We start from the raw sequence: 14,727 nt of genomic DNA, 5'->3' as shown, positions 1-14,727 counted from the left end.
GTGAGCTGTGACATCACCTATTGTGATTGGTGGATCCTTTGTTATCAGCTGTGTATTGAGGTGTTATCTGTAACTGTAATCCTGCCTCTGCTAAAAAGGAGCCTTGTTAAACACCCTTCCTAAAAGTACAGGATGTGAGTCTGAAATGGCCCCAGTGACCAGATTGAGAAAAAAACATAAATAAAATGCAGTATTTTATTTTTAAAGCTGAAAAAAGCCAGAACATAATTTAATCAATTGGTCATTTTCTTTTGATAAATTTCCTTTTAAAAATGTGAAAAATAGGCTCATATTTACTTTTATGTTTTTTTTTACCCTTTCTCCCAATATAGACAAAAAATAAATTAAGGAAATAAAAATGGCATATATATTAGAGCCAATGTGTCATCATGCCAAAAAGAGTCAAAAAATTAATTGTCTAAGCAAATGAAAAAAAGTAGATATCTTAAACCATATTGTTTTAAAAAAATAAAAACAAAAAATGTTTCTGGTTATGAAGGGTGGAAAACATTTGTTAATCAACTGGTTAAGTAATAGGTGATATTCTTATGAGACATGTCCTTTAATATTAGATTTTTTTCACGCTATATAATGATGTAAAGGATATTTACTTTACCCAATCTTGAAAAAAATATATTTTCATATTTTTCTCTTGCAGACCTTCCCGATGTGATCATCACCACTAAAGGTAATAACATTCTTCCCATAATATATGTGGTCATATCAAGAACAATAATAATTTGTTCGGGGGGGAGGGGTTATCCTGTAGGCAACATCCTAGTACGGCCTTCCTCTGTATTCTAGGTGGAGAGCTAATGTATAAAATCAATATAAAGAGAGCCTTTCACCAAATTTTGTGTGTTTGTTAATCACACTCAGGTCTGCTATTCTGCAGCACTTGTAATCACTCTGCAGTGAGGAAAGCAGACTGTTTGTTAATTCATGTATCACACCGAGCCTGTCTAAGCTATTGTGGGGGCGTGTTCTTCTTTCTCCAGTGTGTTGCTGCCTGCTTATGATTGGTCAGTGTCAAAAAGAGGAAGAAGTACACGCCCCCAGTGAAATCTTTCTGGTAATGGCCACTTAGACTTTAAAAAGTTAACTGTTTAAGTATCAAATACTTTGATTGCTAATATCTCCACAACAGATAGGCGTTAAAAAGGAAAAGGATGTCTTATTTCACTTTGGTAAAAGGTTCTTTTTAAACTTTTATGTACTTCTCCATTTCCCCTATAGTGCCACCATGGTTGCCAACTTGACTTTTTATTTTCTCTGGACAGCTTATCAAAATATCACTAACAGACAATATTATTTATGGACACATTGGAAAACCATAATAAATCACTAAGATTATAAATGATGCCAGCAGCCTATAATTCTTATATGAAGACATTACATTTACTGTACACTGTAAAATGATAATTACAGTGAAAAAAATCTGTTTAAAAAATTAAAAATAGGAATGAAAAATACAAATTCATTTTGTGATACTCTGGTGGGAGAAGTCTATGCTGTTATTTATCTACAGTTGTGCTCAAAAGTTTACATACCCCGGCAGAATCTTTGCTTTCTTGACCTTGTTTCAGAGAATATGAATGATAGCAAAAAAACTTTTTTCTCCACTCTTGGTTATTGGTTGGGTGAAGCCATTTATTATCAAAGTACTGTGTTTTCTCTTTTTAAATCTTAATGACAACCAAAAACATCCAAATGACCCTGATCAACAGATCAACAGATCACATACCCCAGCTCTTAATACAGTGTGTTGCCCCCTCTAACATCAATGACAGCTTGAAGTCTTTTGTGGTAGTTGTGGATGAGGTTCTTTAATTTCTCAGATGGTAAAGCTGCCCATACTTCTTGGCAAAAAGCCTCCAATTCCTGTAAATTCCTAGGCTGTCTAGCATGAACTGCGCACTTGAGATCTCGACTTGGCCTTGTGTTTTTGATCGTTGTCATGTTGGAACGTCCAAGTACGTCCCATGCGCAGCTTCCGGGCTGATGAGTGCAAATTTGCCTCCAGTATTTACTGATAACGTGCTGCATTTATCTTTCCTTTAACTTTTACCAAGTTTCCTGTGCCTTTGTAGCTCACACATACCCGAAATATCACCTCCGTACTTAACAGTAGGAATGGTGTTCCTTTCATCATAGGCCTTGTTGATCTCTCTCCAAATGTAAAGTTTATGGTTGTGGCCAAAAAGTAAAATTTTGGTCTCATCGCTCCAAATTACCTTGTTCCAGAAGTTTTGAGGCTTGTCTCTGTGCTGTTTGGCGTATTGTAGTTGAGATACTTTGTGGCATTTGTGCAGTAATGGCTTTCTTCTGGCGACTCGACCATGCAGCCCATTTTTCTTCAAGTGCCTCCTTATTGTGCGTCTTGAAACAGCCACACTGCTAGTTTTCAGAGAGCCCTGAATTTCAGGTGATGTTATTTGTGGGTTTTTCTTTGCATCCCGAACAATTTTCCTGGCAGTTGTGGCTGAAATTCTTGTTGGTCTACCTGACCGTTGTTTGGTTTTTACAGAGTCCCTGATTTTCCTTTTGCTAATCACAGTTTGAAAGCTGCTGACTGGCATTATCAATCAATTCCTTGGATATTTTTTTGTATCCCTTTCCTGTGTTATACAGTTCAACTTCCTTTACACGTAGATCCATTGACAATTCTTTTGCTTTCCCCATAACTCACAATCCACAAACGTCAGTGGCTGTATGAAAGATGCAAGAGTCTGTCTGGATCCCAGAAACGTACTCAGCTTTTATACACACACACTGATTACAAGCAAACAGGTTACAGGTGAGGATGTTACCTTTAGTAGCCATTCAAACCCATTTGGGTTAAATTCTGTGCATGTTATCAGGCCAAAATCACCAGGGTATGTGAACTTTTGATCAGGGTCATTTGGATATTTTTGGTTGTCATTAAGATTTAAAAAGAGAAAACACAGTAGTTTGACAATAAATGGCTTCATCCAATCAATAACCATGAGTGGAGAAAACGTTTTTTTGTTATCATTCATATTCTCTGAAACAAGACCAAGAAAGGAAAAATTCTGCCGGGATATATAAACTTTTGAGCACAACTGTTTATGTTGACAATCAATGAACTTCCAATTGTAGAATTGCACTTTTTTTGCAACTTAAACGCACTTGGAATTTTTTTCCCATTTCCAGCACGCGATATGGTAAAACCAATGGTGATGTTCAAAAGTACAACTTGTCCCGCAAAAAATCAGCCCTTACATGGCCATATTGACCAAAAATGTAAAAAGTTATGGCTCTGGGAAGAAGGGGAGCAAAAAATGAAAATGCAAAACTGGAAAATGACCCGGGGTTAAAAATTACAGAATACATGAAAAAATGGTCTTTTCATAGGGAGTGTAAAGATTCAAGCTTTCTAGCAGTGCTGAGGGGTACACACAAGCACTCTCTCATAAACTTGAAAAGTAAACAAAGCAGCTTTTCTTCAGCCCAAAGAAAGCTTTCAATAAAAACAGTTCTTTCACAGGGTAGGCACAGTAAAATTACACGATTTACTTTCACGGTAAGTCAGGCACTGCAATGTCTTCAGGCATGGTCTATCCACTATTAGAGTCTCACTCCAGCTCCACTACCTCAGACACACCTAAGCCAATTCAGCTGCCATTTATAAGACCTGCAAGATCCAAACTGGATTTTAGGGGACCAACCATTCCCGCCCAAGATCTTTGGCCGTTCCTAAATCCCAAACCCCAAATCTGGTTCATTAACAAAAACCTCTCAGTAACCCACTGTTAATAGAGCCTTTACTTTCAGGACTTGCATCATTGAGGCCAGCCACCTCAGTGATACATACCTGCCATCCAGGACTGGTCCTTTGCAACAGATACTAACAAAGAGTCCAATAAACATGTGACCAAAGGGAATTGATACTGAATCTACGTCTTGCTTTGGCTTAAAATACTACAACAAAATTGTTCGTGTATCACATTCCATCACATCTTTCTCCTATTTGTGACTTCCATTGTTAGTTTTTTTTGTTATTTTTTAGGTGGTGTTAGAGATAATACTTTTATAGTCAAAGAAGGAGACAGTGCACAGATAAACTGCACAGTGGACAGCAACCCTATTGCTGAAATTACGTGGAAAGTGGAAAATGAGGAAAAAGAGGCAATAAAAGGACAATGGCTTATCTACAATCTTGCCAATATTAGTCTTAGTGATGCTGGGAAATACTTGTGCACGGGAAAGAATCACCTTGGGAGCACCAATAAAACCATTGACATAATTGTTCACTGTGAGTAGACTACAAAGACCTAAGGGATAATTAATTATTTGGACTTAATTTAAGCTTAACAAGGTTTTCCACTAACATTATATTGTTGACCGATCCTTTGGATTGACCATCGGTATCAGATCGGTGGGAGAACAAATCCTGGTAGCTCCAGCTGGATGCAGTTTATAATTTTAAGCCAGACAGTTAGATATGTTAAGCCAAGAGAAATACACTATTGTGTTCATGTTGACTTTTAACCCCTTAGTGACCGGACCAATTTTTTTGAAATCTTACCAGTGTCACTTTATGTAGTAATAAGTCTGGAATGCTTCATCATATCCCATTGATTTTGAGATTGTTTTTTTGTGACACATGATACTTTATAATAATGGTAAATTTAGGTTGATATGTTTTGTGTTTATTTATAAAAAATATCAGAAATTTGACAAAAATGTTTTAAAAATTGCAATTTTCAAACTTTGAATGACTATCCATTTAATCCCAATAGTCATACCACACAAAACATTAATAAATTACATTTCCCTCATGTCTGCTTTACATCAGCACCAATTGTAAAGTGTTGTTTTATTAACAGTTTAGAAGGTTTAAAAATGTAGCAGTATTTTTTCATTTTTTCAAGGAAATTTTTGTACGTATTTTTTTACGTTTTTACGTATTTTTATAGGAACCAGTTCAGTTTTGAAGTGACTTTGGGGGTCCTATATGTTGGAAACGACCCAAAAGTCATACCATTTTAAAAACTGCACCCCTCAACATATTTAAAACTGCTTTCAGGTAGTTCATTAACCCTTCTGTGTTTTTTCATGAAATAATGGAAAATGGCATGACAAGAATGAAAAAGTTTATTTTTACCACCTAAATTTTGATAACTTCTGAACAGGCCGCTATAGATGGAAAACTCTAAGGCCATTATTTAGCCATCACCTGCCAAGGCAAACATCAGGACCACACAATCAAGATCTCAGGGTGCTGATGATGTTAAAGAGGGAACCTGCACAATCTGTTAACTATTTAGATTCTGTAGTCACTATTGACAACATAATCTAAGGGGTTAAATGTCCATGGTCGATGCCAGCACTGATCGTGGCTGATGCAGCAAGTTGTCAGCTATAATGTACAGATGACAATTACAGGATTGTCACCTGTCGGGGAACACTAGTCTCTTATATCTCAGGTCAGTAAAAAGACGTCTATTGGTCACTAAGGAGTTAAATGTATGTACATTTATGTGCCTGGTCAAGAAGAACAGACTAGTATTTGTTTAACCCTGTTTGTTGTCTCCTCTTTGATTCTGGAACACTGAATGTTTGCTAATTATGTTGATTAACGTTTGTGGACCCTGTGGCTTTTTGACTCACAAGACAGGAGGACAAACTAAGCAAATTTATTGAATGCTCAAACAATGAGACATGAGGCTGCCCTTTCCCCCCTTTACCTGTGGATGTGTACTTAAAAAAGAGATATTCTTCTGTAGGAATCAGACTTAAAAGAGAGAATCAAGGAGAAACAAGAGGACACTCAGACTCTCTTCACACCATCAGCTTGGTAGTATGGCTTTACCCAAAGAGACACAGATTTGGATTCTACATAATTCTAGCCTAAGGGTATATAGCTCTGACTGGAACGATATGGATCTGCTCCATTGACCTTCAGAGAAAATGGATACATTTCGGGAGTACAGGTTGGGACAATGAAGTCACCTGGCTTCATGGATATGTTGTTTGGGGATGCAAGGCGGGACCGTCCAGTTGCCTGGAACCCATGGAGACATTTTGAGAAGCCAGATTGGGACCCGCTGATTATCTGGCCCCATGGAAACTCTCGAGAGGCCAGGGTGGCACCCTTGGGCCTCCTGGCCTTGTACCTCGATGGTAGTTTGGTGGTTCAGTAAAATGTTGCCACACTGTTTTATCCTTACCCTGTGTTGTCTGAGTAGTATTACGCTCATGGAAGACCCTGTGTCTTCACAACCACTGCTTCATTACACTGTTTAGATTACTTTTCTGACTCCACCTTCTAATTATAATAAATCACTGTTCTGACTTGCTAAGTGACAACGTAGGTGAGATATGTGCAAATGAGCAAATGCATCAACTTGCTTGCCTTTACTCTTGGGTGCTGCTGGCTAGTCAAGAGAGTAAATCATTGTGTGATTCAATTAGGACATCAAAGAATTCCCAAAATTGTTTGAAATCCAGGAGTAAATCACATGAACTCTCTTAACTAAATTCACTGAATATGAGAGGTTTTTTTTTACCCCTTCCACCATTAAAGAAGTTTTCCACTACTTATACGTTGTTGCTCTATCAGTAAGATAGGGCATCAATGTCTGATCAGCAAGGGTCTGCACCCAGCACTGCCACCGATCAGCTGTTATCAGTGCCAACGGATATAAGCCCAGCAAGGGTAACAGTATGGTCACTATCCCTATGACAACTCTCACATAAAATAACAGAGTATTCATCAGGAGAGACAATAGTGTATGGGTGCGATAAAAATTAAAATATAACCTTTAATGATATACGAGGGTCAGTCAATAAGTAATGCCTCCTATTTTTTTTCTCCTATTAATTGGCAAGAAATTCAAATGCAATTACATAGGTTGCAAACCACAACATTAACGATTAATTTGTCACTTTTCAATATAATCTCCATCCATTGCCACAGTCTTGGTCCACCGTTTAACAAGGGCATGTATTCCAGCATGGTAAAAAGCATTCTTGGGACCCACCGTGCACAAACTTCTCTGTATCCCAGGTGTCCAATAATTTTCATCACACTGCCTCTACTGAGGCAGATAATGCCACACAATTCATCTGTAGTCACCCGGCGGTCACCACGAATGATGTCATCGTCTCGCTGAATGTTGCTTGGAGTCACTGCGGTTACTGGCCTGCCACTCCGCATTTTGTCAGCCAGCGGTGATGGCCCTTCAGCTGTGTTACAGCGATGAACCCATCGTCTAACAGTACTGACATCCACTGTTGCATCACCGTACACATTTTTCAGTCTCTCATGAATTTGAATTGGCGTTTCACCTTCTGCATGCAAGAATTCAATCACTGAACGTTGTCTAATACGAACATCGATGTCAGCCATTTTGCACCTGTTGGTGCAGGAAGTTGCAATTGCTGTGGATTGGAGAAGAAGGTTTGAGGAATTGTGCCAAATTCGAATATTTAACATAACTACCTTATTTAAGGAGAAAAAAAATAGGAGGCATTACTTATTGACTGACCCTCGTATATTAAAAAGACGGTAACTCAGAATAAACAACACACACCAAAAAAGTGCAAGTGCTATATATAACCAGTGCTCAGATAAAAAATGGCTTGGTCTCACCACTCAGACGATAGGTTTTAGGAAACAGGAGACCGATAACTCAGGAACCAAAGTTCAGTAGATGAAACAACAAACCGGGAACATGTGTAATGTCTATTCCTTTGTAGTGCTCCTATATTGCTCCTGTTCTGACAAGGACAGGCCCCAAGTAAAGACTAATATTACCCACCACGGCAAGAAAGTATAACCTACATGTGAGTTTGAAAATCCCTTCCCCTGGTTCCTGTTTCTTGGGACTAACAAACTCTCCCTATCCTGTACCAAGGCATGCCAACGGCCGCCAGCCAGAAATACTTACTTGCTGAGCTTGGCTGTCTATTTGTAGTGGCCGTCGCGGGATACTACACATCTGCCTCCTATTCAATTCAATGGGAGGTGGATGTGCAGTACCTTGCAGCAGCCACCACAATTAGACAGCCAAGCTCAGCAAGTAAGTACATCCGGCCTACGTTGTCCTCCGCCTACACCGATAGCAGCTGATCGGCGTGGGAGCCAGGTGCCGGACCCCAGTCAATCAGACATTGATGTCCTAGGGCATTAAGCTATACGTAGTGGACAATCTCTTTAATGTAACTGCATGGATCTATATTTGTGAAAATATTTATCAAATTTTTTTTTTCAGATGCTCCAAGAACACCAAATATAAACTGTGTAACGACTGAAGGTATAACAATATCTTTCCATATTTTATGTTGTAGTTCTACCTATGCACAAATAGAAAATGCTAACAACTGCTCTAGAAATGTATACCTCTAAGTAGTGCTGTACATTAGTTTGTTACAGATTTTTTTATGACTGATTAGTTTCATGTTGTAGATTACATTAGTGCTGTAGTTTTTGTGCTGGAGATTATTTTGGTATTGGAGATTACTTTTGTATTCTAAAATCTTTCACTCTTGGTAATTATTGTAGTTTTATTAGGCACCAAAACAGAATCACATGTTAACATTTTCAAATTATCAAATGTAAACTGCTTCATCTATTATTTTTTTTGTGCTTTAAAATAAATATGTCTTTTTAAGCTATGTGCACATGATCAGGAGTTGATCAGGAGTTGAAGAAGAAATTTCCTGAGCGTTTCTGCATCGCTTTGGTAGGAAAAACGCTGCAGAAATTCTGTGTGTTTTTTGACACGTTTTTTTATGCATTTTGGATGCATTTTTTTATGCGTTATGGATGCATTTTTTGAAGCATTTTTGTACATCATTGAATGCTTTTTGGATGTAAATAAAGTTATTTGGTGGGACATTGCTTAAACCCTTGGATTACCTTCAGAACTGGGGTGAGTATATTGGTTAATTTAAATGACTAAAGAATGTGTCTGTTGTGTTTCAAATAAAGTGTTTACTCTGTGTCTGTGTGTTTCTTTAACTCTTTACTTTACTTTAATTAGATTTGGTCATGAAAAGGTCTGTTTGACACCTTGTCATGACCAAACGAAAGAGCTGGGTGTCAGCTGATCCCATTCGCCCAATGTCATTAGCATTTCTATTCATGCAATTTATGCATCTGCTGTGAGCTGCTATATTTAGCCTGGGAAGGTTCCATTGCAAACATGGTCCCTGGCCATAATTAACAGCTCACAGCTGGTTCATTAGTCGCTACGTCCCCCCAATCAGCACACAGCAGTGCATTGAACGCAGCTGATTTTTTTGTGCCATACAAAGCGAGGTGTTGTAATGCTGCACTTTTGATGTCAGTACATGTGAATGCACCTCATATAATGACAATACAATTGGTCAAAGTCGGCAGCGGAGACTAGCGTGTCTGCTACAGAAACAGATATACTGCAGGTGAGTTTGGGTATGTGGCCACGGTCAGGAGCCACTGCAGGTTTGATGCTGCGTGTTTTTACAGCATCAAACCCACAGCGTCCAGATGTTACAGCATAGTGGATGGGATCTCTAGAAATCCCATGTCCATTATGCGTGCATCAGAGGCTGAGAATCACCCGTGCACACTGACATGCAGTGCGTCTTTCAAGACCGCAGCATGTCAAATTCTTTTGCAGAGTCGCTTGTCTCCACAACAGAAATTTGACCTTTAGAATGTATAGAATGCGATAAAACCATATGTTCAGTGAACACATGTGGATTTACCTGCGTTCAATAGAATGCATCGTTTTGGACGCAGCAAAAAATATGCATCCAAAGCACTGCTATGTCCGGATCGTGGGCACAGACCCTAAAATAAAAAAATAAAAAATGGCGTGGACTATTTTTATAACCAGCAGAGGGAAAGCCTACCACTCTGGGCTGATATTAGTAGCCGGGGAAGGGACTATTAGCCAACAATGTTCCCTGGCTATTAATATCAGTCCACAGCTGTTTGTTTAGCCTTTACTGGCTAGATTAAAGGGGCACCCAGAAAAAAATTAACATGGGGTTCCACTATAAACTCTAACCAGCAAAAGCTAAGCTAGACAGCTGCGGGCTGATATTAATAGCTAGGGAAGGGGCCATGAACACTAGCCCCGTCCACGGCTATTAATATCATCCCACAGCAGTCCCAGAAATGATGCATTCATAAGATGTGCCAAATCTGGCACTTAGCCTCCACTCTTCCCTCTGCCCTGTAGCGGTGGCGAATGGAGTGTTGGGGTTCACGTCAGCCTTGTATTGGCGTGTTGTAAAATGGTCGCCACTTTTTCAATAAAAGACACAGCCAGAATAAAGTATTTTAATGAAATAAAAAACACACTGTTCTACAATTTTTTTCATTACCTTCTCAGTCCCCGAATCTCTCGATCTCCTGAAAAAAGTAAAATAAACAACCATATTCCTCACCTGTCCGCCGTCAATGATGTAGTCCACGTACCTACAACGATTGTCCCACGGTGATCTAGGTCACTTCTACAGCAGTGACATCAGCAATCACTGATGTCACTGCTGTAGAAGACAGCATTGTATATTGACTGGGGTGTAAAATCACCCCTGTAAGCATACATGCTGCTACAGGAGGTCACGGGGGTTTCATTAGCTGAAGATCAGCTGATGAGCCCTGGTGAGCTCTCACTGCCATCACCCTGGGAACTTTCTTCTGAAGGTTCCCACGGTGAGGTCATGTGAGTGATCAGCTGATTGCTCATGTGACCGCAGGTCCTGGAAGCACAGTATACTGCAGGGAGCAAGCTCGCTTCCCGCAATATACCGATGGCTGCCAGGCTGAAGACATCGCCGGGGACCAGGAGGACACAGGGGGCCGCCGGACAGGTGAGTATGACCGGTACTGCTGGTAGTTTTCGGCTCTGCTGAGGAGTACTACTGCTCCCCTCAGCAGCGCCACTCTCATTCTTATCAGTGGGAGCGGCGGTCAGATAAGTGTAGTTGTAGTCCTCCTCTTCTGACCTGGGTACCACCGGCACCGTGTTTGCGGAGCATTTCCCGCTCATTGGCTTTAATTGAAACGCAGCAAAGCCGTATATACCTGTGGATTTGCTGCGTTTCAATTAAAGTCAATGGGTGGGAAATGCTCTGGAAACTCTGGCATAATTGCCATGCTACGGTTTTATCCGCAATGCTAATCCTGAGCGGAAATTTCCACATCATGTGCACAGCACATCAGGATCAGCATAGCTATAGTTGGCAGACCTATTAACAAGCGTTTTTGATGCATTTCCGCTGCGGAAAAACATTAGTTTTCTCTATTAGCACATTTTATGTTTTAGTATATATTTTTTTTATTACTTTTGTGCTCAAAATTATTTTTCTTTTTTAGATTATTTTTTGGGAGGTAAGTTTAGGATTTTCAAATATTTTTCTCATGTAGTTTAGTTGGGTATTTTAGATTATGTTTATCTTGTAGATTAGTTTTGTGCTATTGGTTATTTTTCTGTTGTACGTTAGTTTACAGTCTTAGATTATTTTTGTGTTGTAGATTAATATTTTATCTTTTAATTTTGTGCTACAGATTCATTTTTGTGTTAAATTATTTTAGGTTTTACATTTTATTTTTAGATGTAAGTTAGTTTTTTGTTTTAGACATTTTTGTGCCGTAAATTAGTTTTGTGTTATTTTTTGACCTGTAGTTTGCATAATGCCTAATTTTTCTGCTATAGATTACTTTTGTTTTGTAGATTAGTTTTATGTTAGACAATTTATGTGCTGTAGATAAATTTTGCGTTTTAGAATTTTTTTATGTTGTAGATTAGCTTTATAGTTTTATTATTGGTTTGTAGATTACTTTTGTGATGGAGATTGTTTTTGTGCTGTAGATTTGCTTTTGTGCTTTTTATGCTGCAGAATAATTTTGTGGTTCAAATCAATTTTGATCTGTATGTTTAGGGCTTTTTCCTGTAGACTTGATTGGTAGTTTAGACTATTTTTGAGTTGTAGATTTTGGTATTTGATTAGTTTTGTGTTTTATGTTAGTTTTTTTTTTTTCTATTTTTGTGTTGTAGGTTAGTTTTTGTGCTGTAGATTTGTATTGTATTTTAGATATTGGTTCCATTGTAAATTTGTTTTCTGCCATAACTTAGTTTTGTGATATATGTGATTTTATGCAGAAGATTAATTTTGTGCTGCAGTTTAGTTTTGGGATTTCGATTATTTTGTGGTTTATTTTTTTGAGCTGTAGAATAGTTTTGTATTTTAAAATCATATTTGATCTGTAGTTTTGTGTTTTAAATTATTGTTGTGCTGTTGATAAATTTAATGTTTTAGATTGTTTGCACTGTCGTTTAGTTTTGTAGTTATGTGCTATAGATTCTATAGATTTGTTTTGTTTTTAGTGTGCTGTAGATTAGTTTTGTACTTAGATTATTTTTATGCTATAGATTAGATTTTTGATGTAGGCAATTTTGTGTTGTAGCGGGGGGACAGGTGGATTAGTCGGGCAGCAGAGTTTAGGATAGATTGCAGGGGTGTGAGAGTGGTAGAAGGTAGGCCATAGAGCAGGTGGTTGCAGTAGTCGAGGCGGAAGATGATGAGGGCATGCTCTAGTGTTTTGCGGATTCATGGTTGAGGAATGAACGGATCTGGGAAATATTTTTGAGTTGGCATTGGCAGGAAGTGGGAAAGGGCTTGGTTATGAGGTTTGTAGGAGAGATCACAGTCAAGGGTTACCCCGAGGCAGGGAGCTTGCGGGACTGGGAAGAGTGGACAGCCATTGACTTTGATAGATAGGTCAGGTGGAGGGTTTGAGCGAGATGGTGGAAACATGTTGAATTCAGTTTTATAAATTTTATTAAATAATTTTTTGTGCTGCAAATTATTTTTGTGATGTGAATCACTTTTGTATGTTAGATTTTTTTTGTGTAGTAGATTAATTTTGTGCCACAGATTTTTATACTGGAGATTATTTTTGTGTTGTAGATTTTTTAATTTTCCTTTGCCTTGTATTTTTAGTATATTTAATGTCTTTTTAACAGTGGTTGTTTAGCTGTTTTATAAAAACATGTTCAGCATTGACAGCTTTAAAGACTATAAACTTTATTTACTAAAATTTGAAAAGAGCTGAGTTATTGAAAATTAAGTTTTGAGTCTTGGTCCATGTACAGTTACAGTGGGTATAGAAAGTATTCAGACCCCTTTCAATTTTTCACTCTTTGTTTCATTGGAGCCATTTGATAAATTCTGAAAAGTTAATTTTTTCTCATTAAAGTACACTCTGCACTCCGTCTTGACAGAAAAAAACAGAAATGTAGACAATTTTGCAAATTTATTAAAAAAGAAAACCTGAAATATCACATGGTCATAAGTATTCAGACCCTTTGCTCAGAAACTCATATTTCAGTCACATGCTGTCCATTTTGTAATGCACACGCCCGGGCTGAGCGGCGTGTGCGTGTGATTCCACTGGACCGTGCTGGAGAGTGAATGCCTGGAGGGGCGTAACTAGGTATTCACCCGATCCGACCAGGGTCGCACGACGGCATACGACGCCAGTGCACCAAGGAGGAACCGAGCAGAGGGACCAGGTGCTACTCCAGGACAGACCCCGGACACGGCTGTTGACCCACACAGGGGAATACAGGAACAGACTGGTTAGGCTGGCACACAGACTGGTGGGTATAGGCAGGCACGACTGGTATGCAGGCAGGCGGGTATGCAGGCAGGGGGGTACAGGCAAGAACGGCTAGAGTGCAGTCAGGGAGGCACTAGCAGGTAGGAACACAGGCGGGATAGGACCCAGTACACACTGGGACTCAGGAACAGAACCACAGATGTGGCGGACAAACACAGCAGAGTGAGGCCGCCCAGAGTGGTGAGCGAGATCAGGGCAAGACGAGACCGCCTAGAGCGGTGAGCAAGAGTAGAGCAGGACGAGGCCGCCTGGAGCGGTGAGCAGGAGTAGAGCAGGACGAGGCCGCCTGGAGTGGTGAGCAAGAGTAGAGCAGGACGAGGCCGCCTGGAGCGGTGAGCAAAGGCAGAGCAGGCTAGAACCGCTGGAGCGGTGAGCAAAGGCAGAGCAGGCTAGAACCGCCGGAGCGGTGAGCAAAGGTAGAGCAGGCTAGAACCGCCAGAGAGGTGAGAAAAGGCAGAGCAGGCTAGAATCGCCAGAGCGGTGAGCAAAGGCAGAGCAGGCTAGAACCGCCGAAGCGGTGAGCAAAGGCAGAGCAGGCTAGAACCGCCGGAGCGGTGAGCAAAGGCAGAGCAGGCTAGAACCGCCAGAGCGGTGAGCAAAGGCAGAGCAGGCTAGAACCGCCGGAGCGGTGAGCAAAGGCAGAGCAGGCTAGAACCGCCGGAGCGGTGAGCAAAGGCAGAGCAGGCTAGAACCGCCGGAGCGGTGAGCAAAGGGTCAGAGCGGAGCAAGACTGCCGGAGCAGTGAGCAAGGCAGAGCAGGCTAGAACCGCCGCAGCGGTGAGCAAGGCAGAGCAGGGGGGACAGGGCTCTGTTCACACGGAACTGACAGGAAGGGAAAGGCAGAACCAGATACCCACAGGGTACTTGCAGTGAAGTAGCGAGTGGACCACAATCTCACAAACGGGAGTACAGAGACAATGAGCAGGAGTTAGGTACGAGTTCAGACTCTGCAGAAAAAGGAAAGGTATGGACATAGAGAAACTCAGGAAACAGGCTAGAAGAGTATACAGACTAGAACAGACACAGTAGCAAGATACAGGAGCGGGTCTAGGTATGCAGCCCCAAGAAGGCGGGAGGAACAGGCT

General features: G+C 40.2%; 1 protein-coding gene across 2 annotated transcripts in view; it reads left to right on the top strand.

Annotated features, from left to right (window-relative positions):
• LOC141172005 (sialic acid-binding Ig-like lectin 13) overlaps positions 1–14,727 on the top strand; it is a 157,054-nt gene that overhangs the window by 94,907 nt on the left and 47,420 nt on the right. For both annotated transcript variants that reach the window (XM_073655769.1, XM_073655768.1), the window contains 3 exons: positions 659–688; positions 4,031–4,276; positions 8,241–8,282. In XM_073655769.1, the coding sequence (XP_073511870.1) occupies positions 659–688; positions 4,031–4,276; positions 8,241–8,282 (318 nt within the window). The remainder of the gene's footprint in view (positions 1–658; positions 689–4,030; positions 4,277–8,240; positions 8,283–14,727) is intronic.

The sequence above is a fragment of the Phyllobates terribilis genome, unplaced genomic scaffold, assembly GCF_046119375.1.
Source record: "Phyllobates terribilis strain yellow unplaced genomic scaffold, ASM4611937v1 Scaffold_12__6_contigs__length_324123572, whole genome shotgun sequence".
NCBI lineage: Eukaryota > Metazoa > Chordata > Amphibia > Anura > Dendrobatidae > Phyllobates > Phyllobates terribilis.
This window is presented reverse-complemented; position numbering and strand designations above follow the sequence as displayed.